Genomic DNA, 27,139 nt, shown 5'->3' with positions numbered 1-27,139 from the left:
CTTTGGTGATTGGCTCACTCCGTATATGGGCACAGTTTAGGACACACTTTAAGTATAAAGAAGCCTCATCTTGTCTCCCACTAGTGTCTAATGCGCTTTTTCCACCTTCAGTCTTTTTTTTATTTACTTATTTTTCTTAATGTTCTTATTTTCTTAATGCTTATGTGTAGTCTAGTGGTGTATATATGTATGTTGGTATGTCTTGTTGTGTTTTAAAAACCAATAATAATCTATGAAAAGGAAAAAATTAACCATGTAAATACAACAAATTGAGTGCACCGCAGGGAGTTGAACCCCGTTCTGGTAAACCAGGAGTACCACACCAGTGCCTTAGCTTTGTTTTATAATTTACAGGACCTGGCAACCTGGCGCCGTGAGGAGGGTGAGGGCGACGTGTTGGGAGCTCCACAAACATAGCAACAAAACAGATATTAAGCAATATCTAGTTTTGATGATAGGACCCTTATTAACTGATGTCTTACAATATCAGTTTAACATAGTTTAGGGGACCTGACAGCTATACAATGACGAGAATCACCTACAGCAGGAACATGCTACATACCATCAAAGTAGAGAGCCACACTCACCGCAGCAGATACCCGGATCCCATCGCCTTGTTCCCCGAGCTACAGCGGAGGAAAAGAGGCAGGAGAGCCGGCGTCCTGGTTCGGTTGAGACGGCGTGCACACCGCGCTCCACTTCCTAGCATATTACTGGCTAACGTGCAATCTCTGGAAAACAAACTGCATGACCTACGCGCGCGGATATACTTCCAGCCTGACATCAAGAACTGTAACGTTATTTGCCTTACGGAAACCTGGCTGTGCCGGAGCATGCCATTGATATCCCGGGCTTCTCTGTCCACCGAGCGGATCGAGACCCGGTTCTCTCCGGGAAGAAGACGGGAGGAGGTGTCTGTCTCTTGGTCAACCGGGCCTGGTGTGACCAGGGGAACATCGTTACGATTGAAAAAGCCTGTACCCGCGACCTCGAGTACATCATGCTGCAGTGTCGTCCTGTTTGGCTCACAAGGGAATTTACTTCGGTCACCATCGCCGCTGTTTACATTCCGCCACACGCCAACACAAACACAGCGCTTCAGGAACTCCACGACGCGATCAGCAGGCAGGAGACAAAGCAACCAGATACAGCACTTGTCGTGGTAACCAGGCAAATCTTTAAAAGATTATGCCCAAACTTCAGCAGCATATTCACTTCGGAACCCGAGGGGCAAACACGCTGGACCACTGCTACTCTCCCTTCCGCAATGGTTACAGAGCCCTCCCCCGTCCAGCATTTGGCAAATCCGACCACTGCTCCATCCTGCTCCTCCCAGCCGATAGGCAGAGACTGAAACGGGAAGCCCCGGTCTATAGGACGGTACAGACCAATCAGAAGGCATCCTTCAGGATTGTTTTGATCACACAGACTGGGATGCGTTCAAGGCTGCAGGAAATTTGAACGATTACACAGACACTGTCACCAGCTACATCAAAAAGTGCACAGAGGATGTTGTCCCCTTGAGAAAAATAAAAATCATGCCCAATCAGAAACCATGGCTGAATGCTGAAGTACGGACATCTCTCCATACTCGGCTTACAGCTCATCGGTCTGGTTCTCAAGAGGAGTATAAAAGGGCAAATTATTCACTTAGGGCAACCATCAAACTGGCAAAGAGGGAATATAGCAAAAAAAATGAGTCCAAGCTCGATACCAACAACCCGAGGCACCTATGGTGTGGACTCCAGGCTATAAGCGATTACAGGGGGAAAACAAACCAAACCCCACTAATAACACCTACCCTCCCAGATGAACTTAATAAGCAATATCTAGTTTTGATGATAGGACCCTTATTAACTGATGTCTTACAATATCAGTTTAACATAGTTTAGGGGACCTGACAGCTATACAATGACGAGAATCACCTACAGCAGGAACATGCTACATACCATCAAAGTAGAGAGCCACACTCACCGCAGCAGATACCCGGATCCCATCGCCTTGTTCCCCGAGCTACAGCGGAGGAAAAGAGGCAGGAGAGCCGGCGTCCTGGTTCGGTTGAGACGGCGTGCACACCGCGCTCCACTTCCTAGCATATTACTGGCTAACGTGCAATCTCTGGAAAACAAACTGCATGACCTACGCGCGCGGATATACTTCCAGCCTGACATCAAGAACTGTAACGTTATTTGCCTTACGGAAACCTGGCTGTGCCGGAGCATGCCATTGATATCCCGGGCTTCTCTGTCCACCGAGCGGATCGAGACCCGGTTCTCTCCGGGAAGAAGACGGGAGGAGGTGTCTGTCTCTTGGTCAACCGGGCCTGGTGTGACCAGGGGAACATCGTTACGATTGAAAAAGCCTGTACCCGCGACCTCGAGTACATCATGCTGCAGTGTCGTCCTGTTTGGCTCACAAGGGAATTTACTTCGGTCACCATCGCCGCTGTTTACATTCCGCCACACGCCAACACAAACACAGCGCTTCAGGAACTCCACGACGCGATCAGCAGGCAGGAGACAAAGCAACCAGATACAGCACTTGTCGTGGTAACCAGGCAAATCTTTAAAAGATTATGCCCAAACTTCAGCAGCATATTCACTTCGGAACCCGAGGGGCAAACACGCTGGACCACTGCTACTCTCCCTTCCGCAATGGTTACAGAGCCCTCCCCCGTCCAGCATTTGGCAAATCCGACCACTGCTCCATCCTGCTCCTCCCAGCCGATAGGCAGAGACTGAAACGGGAAGCCCCGGTCTATAGGACGGTACAGACCAATCAGAAGGCATCCTTCAGGATTGTTTTGATCACACAGACTGGGATGCGTTCAAGGCTGCAGGAAATTTGAACGATTACACAGACACTGTCACCAGCTACATCAAAAAGTGCACAGAGGATGTTGTCCCCTTGAGAAAAATAAAAATCATGCCCAATCAGAAACCATGGCTGAATGCTGAAGTACGGACATCTCTCCATACTCGGCTTACAGCTCATCGGTCTGGTTCTCAAGAGGAGTATAAAAGGGCAAATTATTCACTTAGGGCAACCATCAAACTGGCAAAGAGGGAATATAGCAAAAAAAATGAGTCCAAGCTCGATACCAACAACCCGAGGCACCTATGGTGTGGACTCCAGGCTATAAGCGATTACAGGGGGAAAACAAACCAAACCCCACTAATAACACCTACCCTCCCAGATGAACTTAACACATTCTATGCCAGGTTTGAACCCTGTCAGCACGACTGCTCCCTCCCTCACCTCCACCTCTGTGGGAGAACAGACCCCCCCGCAACCCCCCTCTGACTGTCCCTTTACCATCAGTGAGGCCGACGTCCGCCGCTCCTTCAGTCGGATTAATCCACGCAAGGCAGCCGGTCCAGACGGCATCCCGGGACGTGTCCTGAGAGCCTGTGCCCACCAGCTGGCAGGGGTGTTTGCAGGGATATTTAACGAGTCTCTCTCCCTCAGAACTGTTCCCACCTGCTTCAAGTCCAGCACCATCATTCCCATCCCCAAACAGCAGAAAGTGACCAGTCTCAATGACTGGCGCCCCATAGCCCTCACACCCATAGCCAGTAAGTGCCTTGAGCAACTGGTTAAGGCAAAAATATGTCCTATGCTCCCCCCCACCCTGGACCCCTTGCAGTTCGCTTACCGTGCCAACAGGAGTACGGAGGACGCCATCTCGCATGTCCTCCACACTGCCCTCTCCCACCTGGAGGGGAAGAACACCTAGGCAAGACTGCTCTTCGTGGACTACAGCTCAGCGTTCAACACCATAATTCCATCTAGGCTCGTCATTAAGCTCCAGGATCTGGGTCTGCATGCAGCTCTGTGCGACTGGATCCTGGACTTCCTGACGGGCCGCCCCCAGGTGGTGAGAGTGGGCGACCGCACCTCCTCCCCATTGACTCTCAGTACAGGAGCACCACAGGGCTGTGTTCTCAGCCCACTCCTGTACTCCCTCTACACACATGACTGTGTGGCCTCACACCCCACAAACACCATCGTGAAGTTTGCTGATGACACGGTGGTGGTGGGGCTGATCACCGGAGACGACGAGGCAGCATACAGGGAGGAAGTGACCAACTTAGAGCGGTGGTGTGAGGAGAATCATCTCCCCCTTAAGTAGGTCTGACCACCACTTCATAACCTTCTCCCTCTCTCTCTCCACCCTCCCGCCTAAACATACTAACCCCCCGAACGTCACCTCCCGACGCAATCTCAAATCCCTAAACCCCTCCTCCCTCTCATCCTCTATTCTCTCCTCTCTACCCTCCCTGGAGTCATTCCTCTCCCTCTCACCTGACACTGCAACCTCATCCTTCCTCTCCTCTATCTCATCTGCATTCGACCAACACTGCCCGCTCTCATCCAGGCCAGCTCGCTCATGTCCACCGGCTCCCTGGCTATCTGAAACTCTCAGATCTGAACGAACACCTCTAAGGGCAGCCGAAAGAAAGTGGCACAAGTCAAAGCTACCAGATAACCTTTCACACTTTCACTCACTCCTCTCTGCCTTTGCCCACTCACTAACCACTGCTAAAACCTCTTTCTACCACACCAAAATCCAATCCTGTACTTCTAACCCAAGGAAGCTCTTCTCCACTTTCACCTCCCTCCTTAAACCCCCTCCCCCCACTCAACCCTCATCCCTCACTGCTGATGTTTTTGTCAACTACTTCGAGAAGAAGGTTGATGATATCAGCAGCTCCTTTCCTCCCCTCCCACATAAAGTGGCATCTGACTCAACCAACACCAACCCCAACCCCAACATACCATGCATGTCCTCCTTCTCTCCTCTTTCCCCAGACGAGGTTCTACAACTAGTAACATCCTCTAGACCTACCACTTGTCCTCTTGACCCTGTCCCGTCTCCAATCTTCCAGACCATCGCACCTGATCTGCTCCCCTTCATCACCTCCATCATCAACACCTCAGTAACCTCAGGCTGCGTCCCATCTGCCCTCAAGTCAGCCAGAGTAACACCACTCCTCAAAAAACCAACCCTTGACCCCTCAGATGTCAAGAACTACAGACCGGTATCACTCCTTTCATTTATTTCTAAAACCATTGAACGTGTCGTCTCCAACCAGCTCTCTCTCCATCTCTCACAGAACAACCTGCTGGATCCCAACCAGTCCGGATTCAAGAAGGCCCACTCCACAGAAACTGCCCTGCTGGCAGTCACAGAAGCACTACATGCTGCCCAAGCTGCTTCCCACTCTGCAGTACTGATTCTCCTAGACCTATCAGCAGCATTTGACACAGTGAACCACCAGCTGCTCCTAGAAACCCTAGCGGAGCTAGGCATCGGTGGAACGGCACTAAAGTGGTTCTCCTCCTACCTCACCGATCGGACCTACCAGGTTTCCTGGAAAGGTCTGCTATCATCCCCCCGAACCCTCCAAACTGGGGTCCCACAGGGATCTGTACTTGGTCCCCTCCTTTTCTCACTGTACACTAAATCCCTTGGCACTATCATCTCTGCTCACAATATATCCTATCACTGCTACGCCGATGACACACAACTGTTCCTATCCTTCCCCCCCTCTGCCACTCAGGTGGAAGAGCGCATCACTGCATGCCTGGCTGACATATCACAGTGGATGTCCTCCAACCACCTCAAGCTGAACCCAGACAAGACTGAGCTTCTCTTCTTCCCAGCTAAGTCCTGCCCTATGCGGGAGCTAACTATTTCCGTAGACAACGCCCTGGTAACGTCTGTCCCAACAGCCAGGAATCTTGGTGTTGTCCTGGACAGTCAGCTCTCGTTCAAAGCTCACATCACAGCTGTCACTCGATCATGTAGGTTCACACTCTATAACATACGACGAATTAGACCGTTCCTCACCCAGGAATCAGCCCAGCTCCTAATCCAGACAACAGTCTTGTCAAAACTCGACTATTGTAACTCCCTCCTTACTGGCCTACCAGCATGTGCACTTAAGCCTCTCCAGCTGATCCAAAATGCAGCAGCTCGCTTGGTCTTCAACCAGCCAAAATTCTCACATGTCTCCCCCCTGCTCCGCTCCCTCCACTGGCTCCCGGTCGCTGCCCGCACAGAATACAAAACTCTGATGCTGGCATTCAAAGCAACCAAAGGTATGGCTCCCCCATATCTTACAAGTATGATTGAACCCTACAAACCCTCCCGCGCACTCAGATCAGCCAACGCAGGGAAACTGGAAGTACCCTCACTAAAAACGCCGGGACAACGCTCCACACGTCCCAAACTCTTCTCCCTTCTGGCTCCAAAACTGTGGAATGCACTTCCCATTGCAGTCAGAACTGCAGCATCACTCCCAATCTTCCGCCGTAGCCTGAAAACCCACCTTTTCAGACTCCATCATGGCCCATAGCACTTACCCTAACCCCTTAGATAGCATTTCTGTTGGCTTAGATAGCATTTGACACAGACTTATAGCATGTTATGTAGACAGCACTATAATTGTATTGTATATAGTCATAGCACGCCATAGTACATATGTATAGCATAGTAGTGAATATGTATAGTTTATTATGTATAGTGTATGTATAGTTTCATCATATAGATATTCCACTGTTACCTTCTTAGCTTACGCATGTTTCATGATAAATGCTTTTATGTGATGTATTCCCATGCTTTTGTTCTTGCTTAAATGTAAGTCGCTCTGGATTAAGAGCGTCTGCTAAATGCCTAAATTGTAAATTGTAAATTGTCTCCAAGACCAAGGAGGTCATCGTGGACTACAGGCGGGGGAGGGACCCACATCCTCCTGTCACGATCAACGGCGCTGTGGTGGAGAGGGTGGAAACATTCAAGTACTTGGGGGTGAACATCCATGAAAAGCTGAAATGGGAGGTACACACAACTGCGGTTGTTGCAAAAGCGCAACAACGCTTATATGGTCTCAGACGCCTGAAGAAGTTCGGCCTGAGCCCTCATATCATAAGGAACTTCTACCGAGGGACGATTGAGAGCCTTCTGACAAGCAGCTTCACCAGCTGGTATGGGAGCTGCACAGACGGGGACCACAAGGCCCTCAGAAGGGTGGTGCGCTCAGCCGAGCGTATCACTGGGTGTCGGCTGCCCAACATGGAGGAACTGTACACTCAGAGATGCCTCAGGAAGTCCCTGAGGATCATTAAGGACCCCACACACCCCCATACAGTTTTTTTCAGGCTGCTGCCCTCGGGGAAGAGGTACCAAAGTATCAAAGCCAACACAAACAGACTGAAGAACAGCTTTATCCCTCAGGCTGTGAGACTGCTCAACAAGCCTAAATGAACATTGAACATTCCGTGGTATTACGGCCTTGTATACTGACCTGAGTCCTTTAAAATTTTAAAAAACATTTAAAAATGTTATACTTAGTATTGTTATTTAAATTTTTTACTTATGTGTATTGTGGAGCATCACCAAACGAAAGTTTTTCACAATGCTGTACCTGTACATCTATGTGACAATAAAACACCTTGAACATTGAACCTTGAAGGTCCAAATCAGTCATTAGTGTCAAATTTGCTAAATATCTTTAAAACTTACTCTTGCCGACCTCCTGCAGCAAGATAATTTTATGAAAAAAAGCAAAAGTCCTTAATAGCCTACACGCTCAATTTGAATCATGACTATGAATGATAGCGATGTTTATGTCTTTATACAATTGAAAAATACCTTAAGGAAAACTCCTCAGACATAAACTAAGAAAAGTGCAGCAGAAAACCTTTGGGTCATAGGCCCATTGTCAATGCCACGCCTACTGACCGGCATGAATGATGAAGGTTTAGCTGCAAATGGCAGCATAAATAAATCACATCAATACACACCACATAATGTGATCTGAACTGAAGCGATGAAGCGTCACTCGCACATTATAAAAGACATGTATCACATCACAACATCAGCCTTTGAAATGATACGAGACATAAACACACATCATATGTGATGTGGGCTTACGCTTTACTCACAAATTAGATCTGATAATATAGCACCAACAATAGTCTTATGACCTAGAGGTTTGCTGCTGCACTTTTCACTTTAAGCACTTAGAGCGCTTTATGAACATGAACAAAATAGATTTTCTTGGTCTCTGCCCAATGGCCTTAGGTTTGTGGCGTGAATAAAAATGGTTTTCAAAATAATTGCATACATTAAAAAAGAGATAGAGAAGACAATTTATGCCATTTGTGGACAATTGATATAAATTACATGAGGTGCAAAGTATGCAATGGCAGCAGCATTCTTTGCGCCCCAGTATTTGTCAGCAATACTATGATCATTAGTACACAAACACTATTGTTGGAGCCAGTTTTAGGTTTTCTTTATTTGTTCACCTCTAATTAGATTCCCTAGTATGTCATGTCAATTTAGTGAGCCCTTTTGCACTTCCTGTATAATTTCTCCCCTTCAAAGTAAAAGCTCCCCTGCAGTGATTTTGGAACAGTTATTTGTAACTTTTATTTTGAAAGGTTCACTGGGAGCCAGGAAGCATGGTTGCTTGTTTAAGGCCACTTGATATGCATTTTTGAGACAATGGAAAATGTTTGGTGACCCAGGGGAAGGCATACAGTTTTTGACCACTTACTCAATATTGCATACTTATTATTTCATGTTTAGTTTGGAGATTTTTGGAGAGAATAAATATTCTTCAGTTGAGCCACAATACCTCTCTGCACCTTTTTTCTGTTGGAGTAATATATGGAGTACGAGTCAAAACCCCCAGGGCCCTCACCATGTGGAGTTAGAGGTTTGGATGTCGAATGCCTCTACAACTATGGATGACATTAGAACACAACAGCAATAAACACAATGTATGGCGTGAACGATGCCGACCAACGTGAATAACGAGCTAGCCGCAATTGCTGTGAAATAATCACATAAAAAAATAATCACATAAATGCACATCACATACCGGGCCTGTGTTCATATCGGATGTGAATTGACGTGATGGCGCTTTACTGGCCGAAACGTTGGATTCATCTTTGTCTTACCTGCCGTCCTAATAAAATATTGGCACTCTGGCTATTGCCGTGTGCGGCCACCTTCTTGTTTTTTCAAGATCTCCTCTACAGTATGTCAGTACATCCTGACCTGACAAAGATCTATCAAGATCGAAACGTTGTCGTTTAACTCAATAAAGTAATTATTTACCAAAACAATTGTGTGCAGGCCCTACCTCCTTCCATAATTGCCTTATAGGCCCTGCACCCACTGTCGAGGTGCGTGTAAATAAGTATGCTCTGAAACGATAAATAAATCACATGCCTCCACAAACATCACATATTGGCATGTGATGTGGACTGGCATTATACACACACAAATTAAGTGAAACGATACATGACGCGAAAGACAACCTACGGTATGGTAGCATGTAGCACACATAAACAAGCAGCAGGAATCAAAAGGTTAACTAACCTTCACTGCTAACAGCACCCAGCAGTGGCAACAGCATAGAGTTCACCCAGCAGTACAACAGCATATAGTTCGTAGGCCTACCTCCTGTCAGCTTGACGTTCTGAAATCGCAGGGCAGAAGAGAAGAAAATAATTAGTCGTCGGCCTACAGGATGACATTTTGGAAGTCATAACAGTCACTGACAGGGCTGTGTCACCATTATTTCTCTATATAGTCACACATTGTGATTAATGAGTCAACCCATTAAAGGGCCACTTCACCCAATTCCAAAGACGTGGAGTGAGATATTGTCCTCTAGGTTCATATCCACGTGAAAGTTCTGGCACAAAACGTGTATTTAGTCAAATATCTCGACTTTTCCACCGCATTCACACGGACACCTTTCACTCCGGGCAAAGGGGTCCAGAATAACAGCTGGATTGAATTTACCAAATCTTCCTCTGACCACACCCCCACAATCACCAATGACCACCACCTGTCAATTGTGCCCCAAACTTGCGTTTCCCTGATGACGTTTGTGATGGTCAAAGGAAGTTTTGATAAATTAAGTCCAGCTGTCATTCCGAGTGCCTTTGCCCGGAAAGAAAGCCGTCCGGGTGCAGCTTGTGAAAAAGTGGAGATATTTGACTAAACAGACATTTTATGATAATGACTTTCACATGGATATGAAAGTTTATTTCAAAGACTTGGGAGTCAAATATGGTCCTTAACTTTCATATCTATATCCATTTATTGAGCGCCGACCACATTTATGCTGCCATTCTGCCACTGCAACCGCAAGTCTACGCCATTGATCTATATGGCTCTGGTATGTGAAATACTGCAATCTATGTTTTGCATAGTCACTTCTGCCTTGTGCAACAACTTTTTTTATGAAGCCTAAAAGCCATGGAGAAATTAAAAGTTTGTATTCATATTATGTGACCAGATTTGACTGAGCCTGCCATCGTGCAAATTCCAGCTTTTCACCCGAGGAGAACTCCCCCCCCCCCACCCCCCCCAAACAATGAGTTAATAGCACAGGCAGACTCTTCACATACTACTAGAGCATGTCTGAAATAAGTGTCAGAGCTGAAATAGACATGTAAATATGAAATAAATGCTTAAACATGTAGCTAGGTGTAATGTTAGAGACCACAGAAGACATGTAAATATGAAATCAATGCTTAAACATGTAGCTAGGTGTAATGTTAGAGTCCACATGCAGAAGTGAACCTGTCAAGTCTGTTTTCTCAACGCTTTTTTCTGCAAGACATTACTCTATAATAAGCCATATCTCCAAAACTGTCACCAATATGTCAATTTGAAGCTATGATTCTCCGCTTTCATATGGCATGAAAAAACTAAAATCCAATGGCAGTCCCTCAGTCAAATATGTTCAACATCAATCACAATCTTGGGCTTGGGCTCACTTCCTTCCTGGACTACATGTTGTCTCAGTAAGACAGCCCTCCCCCTATCCACAAGGAGGAGCAGTGCACCAAAGCATTATGGGAATTGTAGTCGAGGAAGGAAGTGAGCACAGTGTCCATGAACATCATGGAGCCCATGATGGACACTTTGAAATATTAAAATATCTAAAAACACAAAACCCCCAGGAAAGTGTTTCTCCCAAACATCATTAACATAAGATCTGGTTGCAAAAATGTATGGCAGAAATGGGTCAACAATACAAAGAACTAGAGTGCTGTGGAGTCATTTAGTTTTAATGTGTGGTCCTAATCGAAACACAAAGCAACACATTTTGAGCTTGTAGATCTGCTACTTTCGAATTCAAATTCTGAGAAGTACGTTTGTACATTTGAGTTTTCCACCCAGCAGAGATAGACATTTATTTTAGATGAATCTTATGAATGTAACTGCCACAGTTACAATTTGTGTTACCATTATGTATTTGAGTAAAAGTAATAAAAAAAAGTTAAAAAAAAGTACTGGCATCAAAATGTTCTTAAAATGACCAAATGTACTCATGATGCAGAATGTCCCATTTCAAATGTTTAAAAACAAAATCACACCCGTGTGAACCGAGTCTCTCTCTCTCTCTCTCTCTACTCATACTGGTGCACCCCTACTGGTACTCATACTGGTGCTCATACATATGTGAACACATACATAGGTGAACACGGACATTGCTGGTTGCACCACTCAAAAAACGGAAAATAGCAGATCTACATGCTCACAATGCGTTGCCTCACAATGCATTGTGAGCTTGTAGATCAGCTACTTTCAAATGGCCAAAATGTGGTTGTAGTCTAGTGGTAAATAACTGCAATGTAGCTAGGCCGTTTATTTTAATAATAATCCAAATCGACAAAGTAACTAGCAATTAAAAATGTCCAAATAATTTTAGTGTAGTATAAAAGTACAATATATTTACCACAGTAGGCCTACTTCAGTAAATGTAGTGATTAACTTCCCACCGGTTTAGTTTAGCTTGTTTGCTTCTCAAAAAGGACCAACTAATTCCTCATAGAGTTGTCCATTTAGTGTCAACAGTCCTAACAACTCTAATGTTTAAACAATAGAGTTAATGGTGGATAAAAACTTTCAGCAGTTACGTCCCAAACACTCTGCCACTGCACCGCATGCGGCTACATTTTAAACCTAAAGCCCCGCCTACAGTATCCGTTGTCATGGTTCGGTACCAGAGAGGGTAGGACCCAAATGCAGGACGACAGTCAGGAAACGTTCAAAGTGTTTATTAACACCAAAAAACAAGGAACATGAGGAGCATAGGGAAAATAACAAACTAGGAGCAAGGAACACTAGGAAGACAGGAGCAACAAGAAAACTGTGACAATAACTAATAATCCGATCCGATCTGGTGGAGGGCAAAGGACCAGGGGCTAGAAAAATAATCTGGGGCACAGGGCGAAACACTGACTGGACTAGGCAGGGCAAAAACAGTCAAAAACACAGAAAAGACTACAGATTGAATTGATGAATTCACACAGGGATGCAGGCGGGCAAACACACAGACAAGCAAACAGACAAACAAACAGACAGAAGGTGGGACAAACCAAGAGACAGACATATCAACTGACAGACAAGCAGGCAGGCAGACAGACATGAGGTTTGACACAATAGGCGGGTAAAGGGGTCAGAGGGGTGACAGGAGGACTGGGGAGTAGACAGACGGACAAACATATTGGCATACACACTAGCAGACAAACATACAGACAGACAGACAGACAGACGGGCTGGTAGGTGGGGCAAGGGATCTAGGCTGGGAAACTGGAGGACTAGGAGGGCTGGGCTAGGGACGGGGCTACAAACATGGCTTGGAACATGGCTAGAAACAGGAGTAGACACAGTTTTGGCTATACATGGCGACAGGGACTCAAGAGGGTGTGTACACATGGGCTGGGGTACCTGAGGCCAAGGAGACATTGTCACTGGGAGAAAAGAACGGGGGTCAGGTGGCTGAAGAGCACCCCCAGGATCCAGTGGCTGGAGTGCAGCCCCGAGACCCCGCTGCCGTAGTGCATGCCCAGGCTTTGACAACTGGAGGACAGGCCCGGGGTCCGGCAGCAGGAGTGCTTCAGCGGTGACAATGGGGAACAGTTCACAAAGTTCACTTGATGTGTCATCAGGGACATATGACGAGTGCACTGGTAAGGTGTCAGCGGGAGTTACTGACGTGGGACCTGGTGGGACGTTGACACGGGCAGCCCACGTGGGCTCAGGTGGGACGTCGGAGACAGCCGACGAGGACACAGGAGGGCCGTCGGCAATGGCAGCCAACGAGGACACAGGGAAGACAGGCGGGACATCGGTGGAGACAGCTGGCAAGGGCGCAGAGGGCACAGGACGGTCAGCGGTGCTGGGTAGCGGAGGCTCCTTGGTGCTGGGGAGCGGAGGCTCCTTGGTGCTGGGCAGCGGAGGCTCCTTGGTGCTGGGTAGCAGAGGCTCCTTGGTGCTGGGTAGCGGAGGCTCCTTGGTGCTGGGTAGCGGAGGCTCCTTGGTGCTGGGTAGCAGAGGCTCCTTGGTGCTGGGTAGCGGAGGCTCCTTGGTGCTGGGTAGCGGAGGCTCCTTGGTGCTGGGTAGCGGAGGCTCCTTGGTGCTGGGTAGCGGAGGCTCCTTGGTGCTGGGCAGCGGAGGCTCCTTGGTGCTGGGCAGCGGAGGCTCCTTGCATGCGAGGAGTGTTGATGGCGGCGCGAGCCATGGCGACCACGCATAGGCCGGCTCAGGGAACGCTGGGTCCACAGAGGCGAGATCGGAGCAGATGGGCTGGAGGCCTACATACCCAAGCCTGATTGAATGGGTTGCAGGCTGGTGAGCAGGCTGGTGACAGACAGGCTGGGAAGCAGGCTGATGATTGACAGGTCATAGAGCAGGCTGGGAAGCAGGCAAATGGCTAGCAACTCGTAGGTCAGCTGGCGCACTGGACAAGGCCACCCACAACCCCTTAATTGTCCCCTCAAGTCTATTTGCCAGTTCTGGCCTTGAGTAAGCCACTCGGAGGGCCTGCTTCAAACCTTCAACTTTATCTTCAGGGCTGATGGAAGGTTTCTGGCATTTGTCCATAATAATACCCATGAGCTGAAGGACTTCACCAAAATCATCTGCTGGCGCTGGGTTGTCTGCTGGGTCCATAGTGGTCGGATTATTCTGTCACGGTTCGGTACCAGAGAGGGTAGGACCCAAATGCAGGATGACAGTCAGGAAACGTTCAAAGTGTTTATTAACACCAAAAAACAAGGAACATGAGGGAGCATAGGGAAAATAACAAACACTAGGAGCAAGGAACACTAGTAGGAAGACAGAAGCAACAAGAAAACTGTGACAATAACTAATAATCCGACGAGGAACTGCACAAACAGGGGAGTATATACACAGGGAGTAACAGGACACAGGTGAAACTAACTGACAATCAACACAGGGATAGGCTAAGACTAAAAGGACACAAGTGGAAAACATAGGCTAATCCCAGTAGGCCTACTGGTGAGATAGGTACAGAATACAGGGGCAGACAGGAAAGCACAGTGCAAGATCAACTCTAATTGGAAATAAGAAACATGGAACACAAAACTACAAAATCACAGGAAAACAGTAAAGTAAAACACTAAAAACCAAGAAACACAAGAAAGTACAAAACATGTCACGGAACGTGACATCCGTCTGTTGAACCACGTCATTGGAAAGTCCGTCGGTCATTGGTTGGTTCCGTCAGAGTGAATGGATCATCTCTTCCGCTGCAGCTGTGTGTGTGGATTTACAAACCACACGCTTATGCGCACGCACGCACGCACACACACACACGCACGCACGCACGCACGCACACCCACCCAGACACACACACACAGGCGAGTGGAAGTAGGCAGCCTGCATGCACTCAAAAACGTTTTATATTAAATTAAATTAATATCATGAATACATTATAAACGGTTTATTGATTAAAGAACCCTGAAAGAAGAGATACCGGTATATAAACATACTGTTGTAAAGTATAGGAAGTAAAGTATAGGAAGTAGGAATACATAAATAGACAGACAGACAGACAGACAGACAGACAGACAGACAGACAGACAGACAGACAGACAGACAGACAGACAGACAGACAGACAGACAGACAGACAGACAGACAGACAGACAGACAGACAGACAGACAGACAGACAGACAGACAGACAGACAGACAGACGTAGATAGATAGATAGATAGATAGATAGATAGATAGATAGATAGATAGATAGATAGATAGATAGATAGATAGATAGATAGATAGATAGATAGATAGATAGATAGATAGTTTTTGAGCATTTTAACTTAAACGCCCAATGCATATTTTGCCAATGGCAATAGCACAAACTTTGGCATGCTACTATAGTCCTACATACTTACACCTAGAAACACCCATTTAAACTCTAATATGTTCATCTTACGGTGGACTGCATGTTTGCCTGAAAACGAATCTCTGAAATGTTCCATAGATTTAGAAATATAGTGCTTTAACATTTGAGGATTTATAAAGGGGGTCATCCCAGTCATGCTTCACACTGTCTTGCAAAATATGATTCAAATAAAATATACACAATATACAAAACATGGGGTCAGTTTCCTTCAGCCCATGGCCTCAGAGTGATTTTCGTCTTTTTTCAAATCCTCAAAAATGATGAAAAACGGCATGCATAGCATGCCGTGGGACGTCTCTAGACGTTTGAATGCTTATGAACCACAATGGAAACAAGTCTCTGGCTCTTCTATCATTATCTATTTTGCTTTTCGTACACAAAGTACGAAAAAAAGAAAAAAAAGGAAAAAAAAAGAAAAAAAAACTTAAAAAAATTAAAATTAAAATTAAAAACGTTAACTTTTTTTTATAACTTAAAAAGATAAAACTTTTTTTTACATTTAAAGAAAAATCTTAGACCATTATCAATAATCATTGTGTTTATGCTTTTAAAGATAGGCCTATATGCTAATTGAACCTTCTTTTTACATTACAAGTATACAATTTCTGTTAAGCTCATGAATGCTTTTATATGTATACTCCATTGGATTGATTCTTTTTTTTCTTTTTCTTTTTTACCTTTTCTTAATTAATCAAGAATACATTGTAAAGCATTATTCATACATTACAAATCATTAGTAGACAGTAATACTTTACTTACTTTATTCTGCCACTTTTTGGGCATCATACTACTTCCACATACTTTATTCCGCTTTATGCAATTATTTATGCTTATTCTTTTTACCAATTTTTATACATTCTTTTTTTTTAACTTTTCCTTCAGCTTTAATACATTTTCTACTGTACATTATATACATTGCGTCTTTTGGCGAGCCCACGCAGTTTCTGCAGGGAACTGCTTTCTAGTTTAACTTAAACGCCCAATGCATTCTCTATGGCAATAGCACAAACTTTGGCATGCTACTAGTCCTACATACTTACACCTAGCAACCCCATTCTAGCCTACTTAGGTTCATATTACGGTGGACATGTTTGCCTGAAAAGGAATCTTTGAAATGTTTCATAGTTTTAGAAATATAGTGCTTTCAAATTTGAGACATTTACAATGGGGCTCAATGGCAGACATTGGCACGTCAAAAAAGCACTTTCACCTAGAAACTCCATTCACACTTTTTATAATTCAGCTTACTGTTAACTTTGAATGTTCAAATCCCAGTCCTATAGTTCAATGCTGGAGTATTCCAACATTACTTATTGACTGCTGACATACAAAATAAAGCTTCAACAGCAGGCTACTAAGCGACATATGCTGAGATTGACAGAATGATAGTGTAGTGGTCTAATTACCACAATGTCAGCACAGAGATTCTATGTTCATATCCTAGGCCTCATACAGTTTAATGCTGGAGTCTTTCAACTTTACTAACTGAAGGCGAACATACAAAAGAATGCTTCAACAGTACTAAAGCTGAATTCCAAAACCCAAAGTCTCAGCCACTCGGTCTCGGCCACTCCATCTTGAATATGTCCCAATTGGTAATTTGCTTTTTGGAGGAGCCGAGTGGAGAAGCCGAGTGGGCTCCTCTGTGCCTCCTTGCTGCCATGCTCATCATCAACTGGCACAATCAGCCTCGACTGCCAGGATGGCTTCTGCTCCTGGTCGGGTACCGCTTCAAAGGGTGTCATTCTGCATAATCCCTCACACCAAGCCTGAATGTGCTCCTATGTCAGCTTGCAGTTTGGCTTGAACTTCTCTCAGTGCACGGGTGGGCTCTCGCCATTTCTGTCCCATGCCTTCTTGGCATTCTCACTCTCATTTTCACTGCTTGATTCTCTTGTTTTTCTGTCAGCTTCTTGGCAATAAGAACACAGTTTCATTGCTCTGTCTTTCCTTCTCACTGGGCAAACAGCTCTGTCCCTCTCTACATGATAGCAGTTTGTTGCTGATGTAAGCCTACGTGTTCTTTACTTTTGGACTCTTCTGACCTCTGCATCACATTACTAACTGGCCTGCTATGGAGTCATGTCTAATTAATTTTCTTTATTACGTTTCACGGTGACAGCATACTATATATGAGTTACCTTATTTTCTAATACATAGTAATTAAGTAAAACGTGTCAAACATGTTGTCACAGGAAATTCAAGGTTCAACTTAATTGTGAAACTGAGACCAGAATTATTTATTTCTGAACCAGTTATTATGTAGGCATGTTATTTCTCCTATAAGAACATACAAAATGCCATCATGTGGTAATGTTGAGTCAACACCGTAAATACTATACCAATAAACATAGCTACTGTACTGTCGGTACATTAGGATTTACACAACACATTGTGAGAAGCACATGATATGATAAATACTCCTACAGGTCCTGGAGATGATTAATGCAGGTATCGATCATTACGTTCCTCCACAACTAGAAAAGTGTGCTCCTTGGAGCACAGGTCTTCAGCCAGGCGGGTTTGTCGAGCCAGCTGGGCCCACAGGGCACAAACTGCGGTCATAGCCACCTGAAAAGGGATCTGAAAAATAGAACTCGTACATCTTGATCACATGAGTCCAGAGATTGTATACCGATTTGTGTGAGTTTTCGACTGACATAGAAACATAGCTTTTTCAGAAAACTGTCAGGATGTAGAAGACATTTTTAGAATCTGATCTCAGGTCAAAATGGTTAAGAAAACGCTATGGCAGAAAATTAAATTTGGCATAAATAAAGCCTATGAGCTGTCATGATCCAAGGAATCCAGGGAAATAATAATTATGTCTATTGTACAAGCTACAGTTCAAGAGTTTAGGCCAAAACGTGAAGTGGACTGTTGTAACGCCACCATGAGGAGATCTTAACAATTCGAGGTGGAGGTGCTGGCTTAGTGGCCATAGGCGGATTTACCATTGGGCTAGGGTGAGCTGCAGCCTAGGGGCCCTCAATGTATTTGCCATTGGGCTAGGGTGAGCTGCAGCCTAGGGGCCCTCAATGTATTTACCATTGGGCTAGGGTGAGCTGCAGCCTAGGGGCCCTCAATGTATTTACCATTGGGCTAGGGTGAGCTGCAGCCTAGGGGCCCTCAATGTATTTACCATTGGGCTAGGGTGAGCTGCAGCCCAGGGGCCCTCAATGTATTTACCATTGGGCTAGGGTGAGCTGCAGCCCAGGGGCCCTCAATGTATTTACCATTGGGCTAGGGTGAGCTGCAGCCTAGGGGCCCTCAATGTATTTACCATTGGGCTAGGGTGGGCTGCAGCCCGGGGGCCCTCAATGTCCACTAGTTGTCTGTCTGCCTGCCTGCCTTTCTCTTTTGGGGGGGCTGGGTACCCCAAAATTACAGCGAAATTTAAACAAAATACGTAAATGTTTTGTCTAGCCTGGGGGCTAGAAAGGTTTGAAATGTTGTCTAGCCCGGGGGCCCTTGGGAGGGTAAATCCGGGCCCAGGGGCTAGAAATGTTTGAAATTTTGTCTAGCCCGGGGGCCCTTGGGAGGGTAAATCCGGCCCTGTTGGACCCTTGGGAGGGTAAATCCGGCCCTGTTGGACCCTTGGGAGGGTAAATCCGGCCCTGTTAGTGGCAATGTGCGTGCAGAAGTTTCCCAGCAATCGGGTGATGCATTCATGATGTGTGTTCTTGATCACATAAATACAGAGATCAGGTGTATGTGTGTTCTTGATCACATAAATACAGAGATCAGGTGTATGTGTGTTCTTGATCACATAAATACAGAGATCAGGTGTATGTGTGTTCTTGATCACATAAATACAGAGATCAGGTGTATGTGTGTTCTTGATCACATAAATACAGAGATCAGGTGTATGTGTGTTCTTGATCACATAAATACAGAGATCAGGTGTATGTGTGTTCTTGATCACATAAATACAGAGATCAGGTGTATGTGTGTTCTTGATCACATAAATACCGAGATCAGGTGTACCGATTTGGGTCATTTAGGTTTAGGGTCCAGCCTGATTCACTGCGTTCCGTCACTTCGCTACTCAAGTGACAGTTAAAAATCCACAGAACGCAGCGAATCAGGCTGGATCCCAGACTAGCAAAAACTGTGAAGACAAAAACTTGTTAGGTGGAAATGGGCGTGGCTTATTTGTCGTTTGTGCAAAACGACTCTTGCAAACTTTTGAAGCCATCGTACGTAGCCAATCAGGGTTGAAGATTAAAAAATGGACCAATGGGCCTCGATCACATGACAGTTGAGAGAATGTGTACTGATTTGCATCAGGTTTGGACAAAATTGGTATAGATGTAATATAAAATAATGTGTTGGCCACCTCCTAGTGGCACTATAACAAAAATGTGTGTCAGAGGATTTCCCTTGGCCTTCTGGGAGTGTTCACAAAGTTTCACACATTCATAACAAATTAATAAATTGCAACTTGCAACTCATATTTCATACCACATAAATAATAATACTGAACTTTGTGGACTAAAATGTCATCATGAAGTCATACTGAATTTGTTACTTAGGGTCAGGTGACACGTATCAAACAGTGTGGAGAAATGGGATCACACATCGAAAACTCAAGAGAAAAAGGAGCATTGTATAATAGTACTCTAGCTCATTGTAGAATACATCCCTTAAAGTTACAAGAGCTATTACTCTTAAATGAAAGTACTTTCTCTCTGTGTCATATGCAAAAATACACCTTAATTGTATTCCAGTATCATATTTCATTTTAATAGGGACTTGAAACAAGAAGACTCAAGCTCACTGACATCAATAGTATATCATTGTCATCTATCTGGCATAGAAAGGGTTAGAATAACCCATAGCATTTTTTTCCCCTTCTTCTTATTTTTTATTACAGGCAAGAGAGAGTCTCATTGGTTTTTGCACAAACCTTCAAAAGTTAGTTTACATCCTGTGGCATAGTTTGTGACAGGCCGCTTCATCACCATTCCAAACACATAATGCAACAGTTGAGTACAACAAAAGCATTTCCAATTACACCAATCTGACTCCTGTTGTTAGAGCCTGAAGACACGTACACATAGGAATGCATACAGAGCTTACTGTAGAATATAACAGGGTTCCTTGAGGGGGGGTTCTAAATGGACCCTTACAAGTCTGTAACTCCATTAAGTGTTCATTTGGTTCCAGAGTTATAGGGGTCCTTAAAAAATAAATAAAAACAAATTAGAACCACTGGACTACTATACTGCCTAATTTATGCTTTGTCGTAAGATGAAGCATAAATGAGACTCATGACTCATAAATTAATTCATGACTCAGGCTTAACAAAGCATCACATTATGAGTCACTTGTGCGGTATGTACGTTTTAGCCTGGAATTGTTCTCTATTTTTACATCAGTCAAGGAAACTTAAAAGGTCTCCTGAACACAACATGGTTGCAGTAGTGTGTGTGTGTGTGTGTGTGTGTGTGTGTGTGTGTGTGTGTGCACCTAAACAAAAGCTTTGTGTTAGCAAAATTATTCAAGATGATTAAACTCTCATTCTCAAACTTCCCTAAGATATTCATGTAACATCTACTCCATCTGCAGCTTAGAGGTGGAGGTGTGTACCAATTTAGCCAAGGATGTTTTTTCTTTTTTTCCCCCCTCCTCGGTTCTACTAATGGAGATTTATTTAGCCCTCCAACGCTACAGTGGTCACTTACTGAGGTCACTTACTGTGATTCAAAATGCATTACTTGTCTACTTGGCTAACAGAGCTTGTGTGACCTTGAATACAACTTATAATTGTATTAATCACATTAAATAAAATAACAGAACACTTCAGATAATAAATAAAATGTACAGCCAATTGCTAAAAGCGAATACTTAGTATGCCAAAACTGAAGTGACTGATGCTAATAACCGGTGGTCAGTGTGTGTACACATCCCGGACTGGACTGTGGCATACGTTTTTTTTAATCATTCATGGTGCAGAGATGGAAGGCCACCCCCCACAGAAGCTTCAAAGAGCGAGACACTGATTCTCTACCAACTTTGTTCTGCCGGTGACCCTTGTGCTTTAAAACTTCTGATAAACAAGGGCACAAATTACAAGCCCTTGAGTTTCAAAACAAGACAGCTCTCCCCCTCCGCTATGGGCCATAGTAGTGCCAGCACTTCCCCCAGGCTCCCCAGCTATTGTCTATCAACACATACTGACTACTACTGCAGCCAAAGCCGAAAATAAAATTGGGAAACCAAGAATAAACAAAGCCATCCCAGAGTGTGTACGTGTGCACATGTGCGTGCGTGTGCGCGCGAGCGTGCGTGCATGGGGAGGGTCTGGCAATAGTAATGAGTGACTAGGCTTTGCTTGAAATGTAACAGCTAAATAGAGTAGGCCTAGCCACATTTTGAGTTGTTAAATCCTCAGCTGGATTAATTAATTGGAAAGATTCACTGCACAATTTTTAACATAACTAAGCCATTTCTCAGTTAGCAGCATTAATTATACTGTCTATTAAGCAGCCATATTTATGTAGCTATTAGATCATGTCAACTTTACTATACAACACATAATATCAATTTATAATCTGTAGTGTCTGTAGGCAGTTTGGGGGGCTTAAAATGTTGCATTCCTGCACATTAAACTGGCACACGGTTCCACATCTATGACATAATGACGCATATTTCACATGAATACTTTATTTAATCTGACTAAATGGCGTGAATACTCAAAAAGGTGTTACAAATGTCCTATTAACCAGATTTGAAGTGTTCTCGTTTTGAAGACAAGGTGCTGTCAATACTGTGCATAATTCAGTTTCCATTGTACACACACAACAATAGAATGCAATATCCAGATGAAATTTTCCATAGGACTTTGCCTGAGAAATTATATATTATATTATTCAGAGTGTTGTACTGTTTATTGTGAATGGCCTGTTCTTTCTGTTCGTTCTTTCTGCATACAACTGTAAAAATACAGTAAAATTCAACAATTACATTACATTTCCCATTTTTTTCTTTACTTAAAAAAAGCTTATGGTATCATACAGAGATCATACAGGACGTGACACACTATTAATCTGAATGTACACTTCAATATTGGGCAAAAACAGTCAACTATCAACAGGTACTTTTTTTCCGCTTCTCACATACAAAAGGTTGGGGAGACATAAACTCAGTAGTTCTACCATCATCAATTAGTGCATGATTCAAATCCTCCCATCCCCAGTTGGACGCGTCATCTCATCTCTTGGCAGGCCCACAGAGGACATACCCTGACGCCAAGCCAGAAAGAACACACAAAAAAAAGAGGGACCCACTGCCATTCTTGGATTTTCATTCTTCTTACAGGACTGAGAGTCTGTTGTTGCTGTTCCAACACTGAGAGAGGCTTGACGATGCTCATTGTCATATCAGAACTTGAGCAGACACAATAAGGTTAGTGTCAGGGGATATGCAGAGCAACGGGGAAGTAGTGCCGCTCGGCTGACATCGTGAAGGGCACCAGGACCTGCCGGGGAACATTTTCAACATGAATACCAAAGTAGATGAAATACACCTTGCCCTGAGAAGCGACCAAGCTTTAGGGCTGGGCGATATGACATTAGTTCAATATCACAATTTCATTTCATCTTTTGACTAAATTTCAATATTGAAATCAATTGAATTTTTCTTTAGATGAGCTATTTTCACTATTTTTGTACACCACCATTGTACAAGCTGCAAGTGGTTATCAAATTAATAGATTCAGTCACTTATAAGAAATACATTTGTTGATTTGTTGATATAAGAAATTAAAAACAATGATCCATTCTCGATTAGGACTACTAGATTATATGTTATATATTTTCCAGTTAATTGCCCAGTTGCCTGTTTTATTGTTGTCCGTCCGTGTCTCACACCGAAAATAGTGTGATGTGTTATGAGCTTGTAGATCAGCTATTCTCAGTGCAAGACATTATGCACAACTATTGATGTGAAATGTATTATACTACTATAAATCAGGCTTGTATAACTTTAGACTAGAAAGGTTCAGAATCTCTTCCCACAAAGTAAGTTGAACATCCCACAAAGTGAACATCCATTTTGTTGCGCACGCATGCACGCACGCACGCACGCACGCACGCACGCACGCACGCACGCACGCACGCACGCACGCACACACACACACACACACACACACACACACACACACACACACACACACACACACACACACACACACACACACACACACACACACACACACACACACACACACACACACACACACACACACACACACACACACACACACACACACACACACACACACACTGTAGATAGTAGACACACAAATCACTGTGGGCAGGCTAATAAAGAACGTATTCATTCTTCACAGTGTGCATGTTTTATTCTGATGCAACACTAGACTAAAGCATTCCTTGTCCCCAGGACAAACTACAATATGAGTAGCTGGGGTTAAAGTGTCAGTGAAAGACAACTACCCTACCCGTGGTGTCAATTACAGTCAGGGTTACAATGTTTATTTTAAGTTTTAACCCAGCAAGGGAATGACGCTCATTCCTGGAGCAAAAAACCCACAAGAATGAATCCCACACATGTACAGTATATGCTCATTTAAATTCAAATTAAATATAGTCATCAGTAGCAGAGCTATACAGTGAGGGCAAAGGCTGTGAGAGTCCATGGCTCAGTGAAGGGCTGTCTTTAGTGTGTTCGTTTTATCACGTGCCAACCAAAAACTGTAATATGTGATAAAACATGGCAAAATGATTGAATAATGTTATTTCATTACAATCTGGAATCGATCTGAGTTTTTTCACGTTACCGGTATGTGCAGTTGCGTCTGTCATGACCGCTGTGCCGCCGTGTTTTATCTTAAAATAGGCTTCATAATGTTGTAGACTTCCGCATCTAACTTGTCTTTCAATGTTGTAATCTGTATTGTTGGTAATGGCTGAACTGAAAACACACTGCCTCCGTGGAGCCTGAACCCAATTCATACTTTCACGACGGTGTTGCGCCTCAACAATTGCAGTCCTACAAGCCCACAGCGCCTTCCATCCGCGACCCATTGTGGGCTTGTAGGTCTGCTATTTTCGGTGTGCGGTGAGCAAAAACCAGGCTTCAGACAGTCAGGCGCCGGCTCTCCATGCTGCTTTGCTCTCTTGGGTATTATTTTGCATGTATAAACGGCACGGTGCTGCCGGGGCACATGGTGCATGAATTGTGCCTGTTGCTGTCCATAGGCGGTGGTGCTGAACTATTGCTGTCCATAGGCGGTGGTGCTGAACTATTGCTGTCCATAGGCGGTGGTGCTGAACTAGCCACCAATTGATGCCTTTTGTAGAGCGACCTGCTTTCTTTCCTGTGACCTTCAGCACAAGCGTGTCAAGCGTGTTTATGAAAGCTATTTTACAGCAATCAACATTATTATAATGCACTTGTTTGAGATCGATTGTTGTTCCTTGTTGTTCATTGATGAATTGAAGTACAGAAAGACAATATAGCTCTCTCTTAAACACTTAAACCTTATAGTGTTGCCATAGGGCAAATCCATATTTTATTTGTAAATTGATGCCCTACAGTACTTCATCGTAGCTTGTACATCGAGTATTCACAAGCTTTACAAGCTTAAAAAAGTGGTTAAGTGTGTCTCTGTGTTTTTATAATTATTGAACCAATGGAAAGTATTAAGAAGAGCTTGGTGTGACTAAATAGTAACATTTGATCCATTGGAATGAAGGTTATTTTCTTCCATGTCCTGAAAAGTAACCATTTCATCCAACATGTACTGCATTGAGCACGGTCTCCCAGGGCTGCATAAGGTCGGGCCTTTTTCCCCTCTACACCAAATGTCTTGGCCAAGAATAGCCAATCTATAAGCTAGTACAGTTGATCTAAATTACTTGAATGTTCGTCCCATAATAGGGAAGCTGGTGTTCATGTGGTTAAGATGACAACTCATATGTGACCAGATTTGACTGATAGCCTGCCATCGCGCAAACTCCAGCTTTTCACCAGACGAGAAAAACGTTTATTTTTATTATGAGTTAATAGCACAGGCAGACTCTTCACATACATACTAGAGCATGTCTGAAATAAGTGTCAGAGCTGAAATCGACATGTAAATATGAAATAAATGAACAACCTGAACAACCAATATGTCAATTTGAAGCTATGATTCCCTGCTTTCATATATGACATGAAAAAACGAAAATTCAAATAAGTCCAATGGCAGTCCCTCAATCAAATGTAGTCACATATTATCTTGGCGTGTACAGTAAATGCATGTTGCACTTCATTAGAATGCAGAACATGGAGTGCCATGTACTGTTATGCTAATTCTGTTCTATATTAAACATTAAACTGCTTACCATAAAGGATTATGCTGGCATTGGTGTTTCCCATGGCATTCATGGCCACACACGTATAGTTTCCATAGTCTTCTTCCGAGACATTGAAAAAGACGAGCATGGATTGTTTACCCTCGTTCTCTATTTTCACTCCATTCAGTCCATTGAAAAGCCTGTGAAAGAAAATTGGCATGTTGAAGGTTTATACATACAATGTTGAAGGTTTAGACATACAATGCAAAACAATTTGCAAAACAAATCTGCTGCCTCTATTTGTCCTCATTGTCAAATTATTGGATTTACAGTATGTATTTATTTATGTACTGTATATGACTGTATGTCTACATACTACATAAACTAGGACAATAATGTCTACACCAACACGTAGCCTACCTCTTTTTTGTACTGAAAAGCTGTCTTAAAATGTATTAGTACAGTATACACCACATTATCTGTTTGTTTGTTTTATTAATGTTGCATTGCATCATGTCGTTTTGCACCTTTTACCTATTTTACAGGCAGCTGCAGAAATACCTTTCGTTATATTGGTAATTACACTGTGCAAAGACCTTATGATGTGTGGAAGATCAGCATCACAGTAAGTAGATTGAGTCCCTTGCAGTACCCGAGCTGAAACAACCTTGCTGCGCAGCAGTCATCAGGGTTCTCCAAAGCTCATATGGCATGTTTTTGCTTGTTACACAGTTACCCCTGATATTATACGTGGCTGCACATCAACAAGCTCATCTAAAAGCTCACAGCGGCTCGCGGTGTGACGTGTCGTGAGCTCGTATGGCTGAGTTTGACCATCGGCTATTTCCGGTGAGCGACACCGGCATGCAGCTAAATATAAATCAGGCTTTTCTCTTCCTGTGCCTTTATTTCCTTGTTCCATGTTTGCAAGTGGTACACATTTATTGTGACAGTGTTGTCAGCGGGGACTGCAGGGGTGTAAATATAGACGGTACAGGCAGTGCATTTGTGCTGGGGCCCGTGGGGGGTGGGGTGGGGATAGGGCCCGTGGGGAAAACGGGGCCCTCCAACAATGTGTTGAGGTGGAGAATGGGCTCTCGTGAGTGATTCAGATAGCCGGTGTTCAACTCATGTTAAAATAAATATTTTCTGTACTGTATGCCCTTGAAAAGTTTTTGTTTAGGTAAACTAGTCGTTTGCAATCTATAACAAAATGCATGCTGATTCTATATAATCTATATAAAAGAAACTACGAATAAACTATAACAAATAACGGGTATATAATAATTGGTATATTGTGATAATGTGTACTGATATGCAGTTTAGATCAGGATCAGGTTCTCAAACTTTTTCATTTCAAGGACCGAAAATATAACATGTATTTAGCTGTGGGCCCCCATTTGAAAAGATGTAGAAAATGCGTGTTGTTTCAAACATATTGAATTTCTTTCAAGATTTTTTTTTTAATGTTTTTTTTGTTTTTGTGGCTTTCCCCTTTATTTTATATTTTGTATGGAGGGACAGACAGTAGGCTGACAGGAAATGGGGAGAGAGATGGGGGGGGGGGGGTGACATGCAGTAAAGG

General features: G+C 44.0%; 1 protein-coding gene across 2 annotated transcripts in view; it reads right to left on the bottom strand.

Annotated features, from left to right (window-relative positions):
* Nucleotides 1-20,010: 20,010 nt before the first annotated feature.
* The window catches only part of opcml (opioid binding protein/cell adhesion molecule-like), a 288,782-nt gene continuing 281,653 nt past the window's right edge, over nt 20,011-27,139 (bottom strand). For both annotated transcript variants that reach the window (XM_083781862.1, XM_083781861.1), the window contains 2 exons: nt 25,603-25,754; nt 20,011-22,733 (listed from right to left, as the gene is read on the bottom strand). In XM_083781862.1, coding sequence (XP_083637988.1) covers nt 22,636-22,733; nt 25,603-25,754 — 250 coding nt within the window. In that variant the 3' untranslated portion in view covers nt 20,011-22,635. The remainder of the gene's footprint in view (nt 22,734-25,602; nt 25,755-27,139) is intronic.

The sequence above is a fragment of the Protomyctophum parallelum genome (assembly GCF_964188405.1).
Source record: "Protomyctophum parallelum genome assembly, chromosome: 1".
In the NCBI taxonomy this organism is placed as follows: Eukaryota; Metazoa; Chordata; class Actinopteri; order Myctophiformes; family Myctophidae; genus Protomyctophum; species Protomyctophum parallelum.
This window is presented reverse-complemented; position numbering and strand designations above follow the sequence as displayed.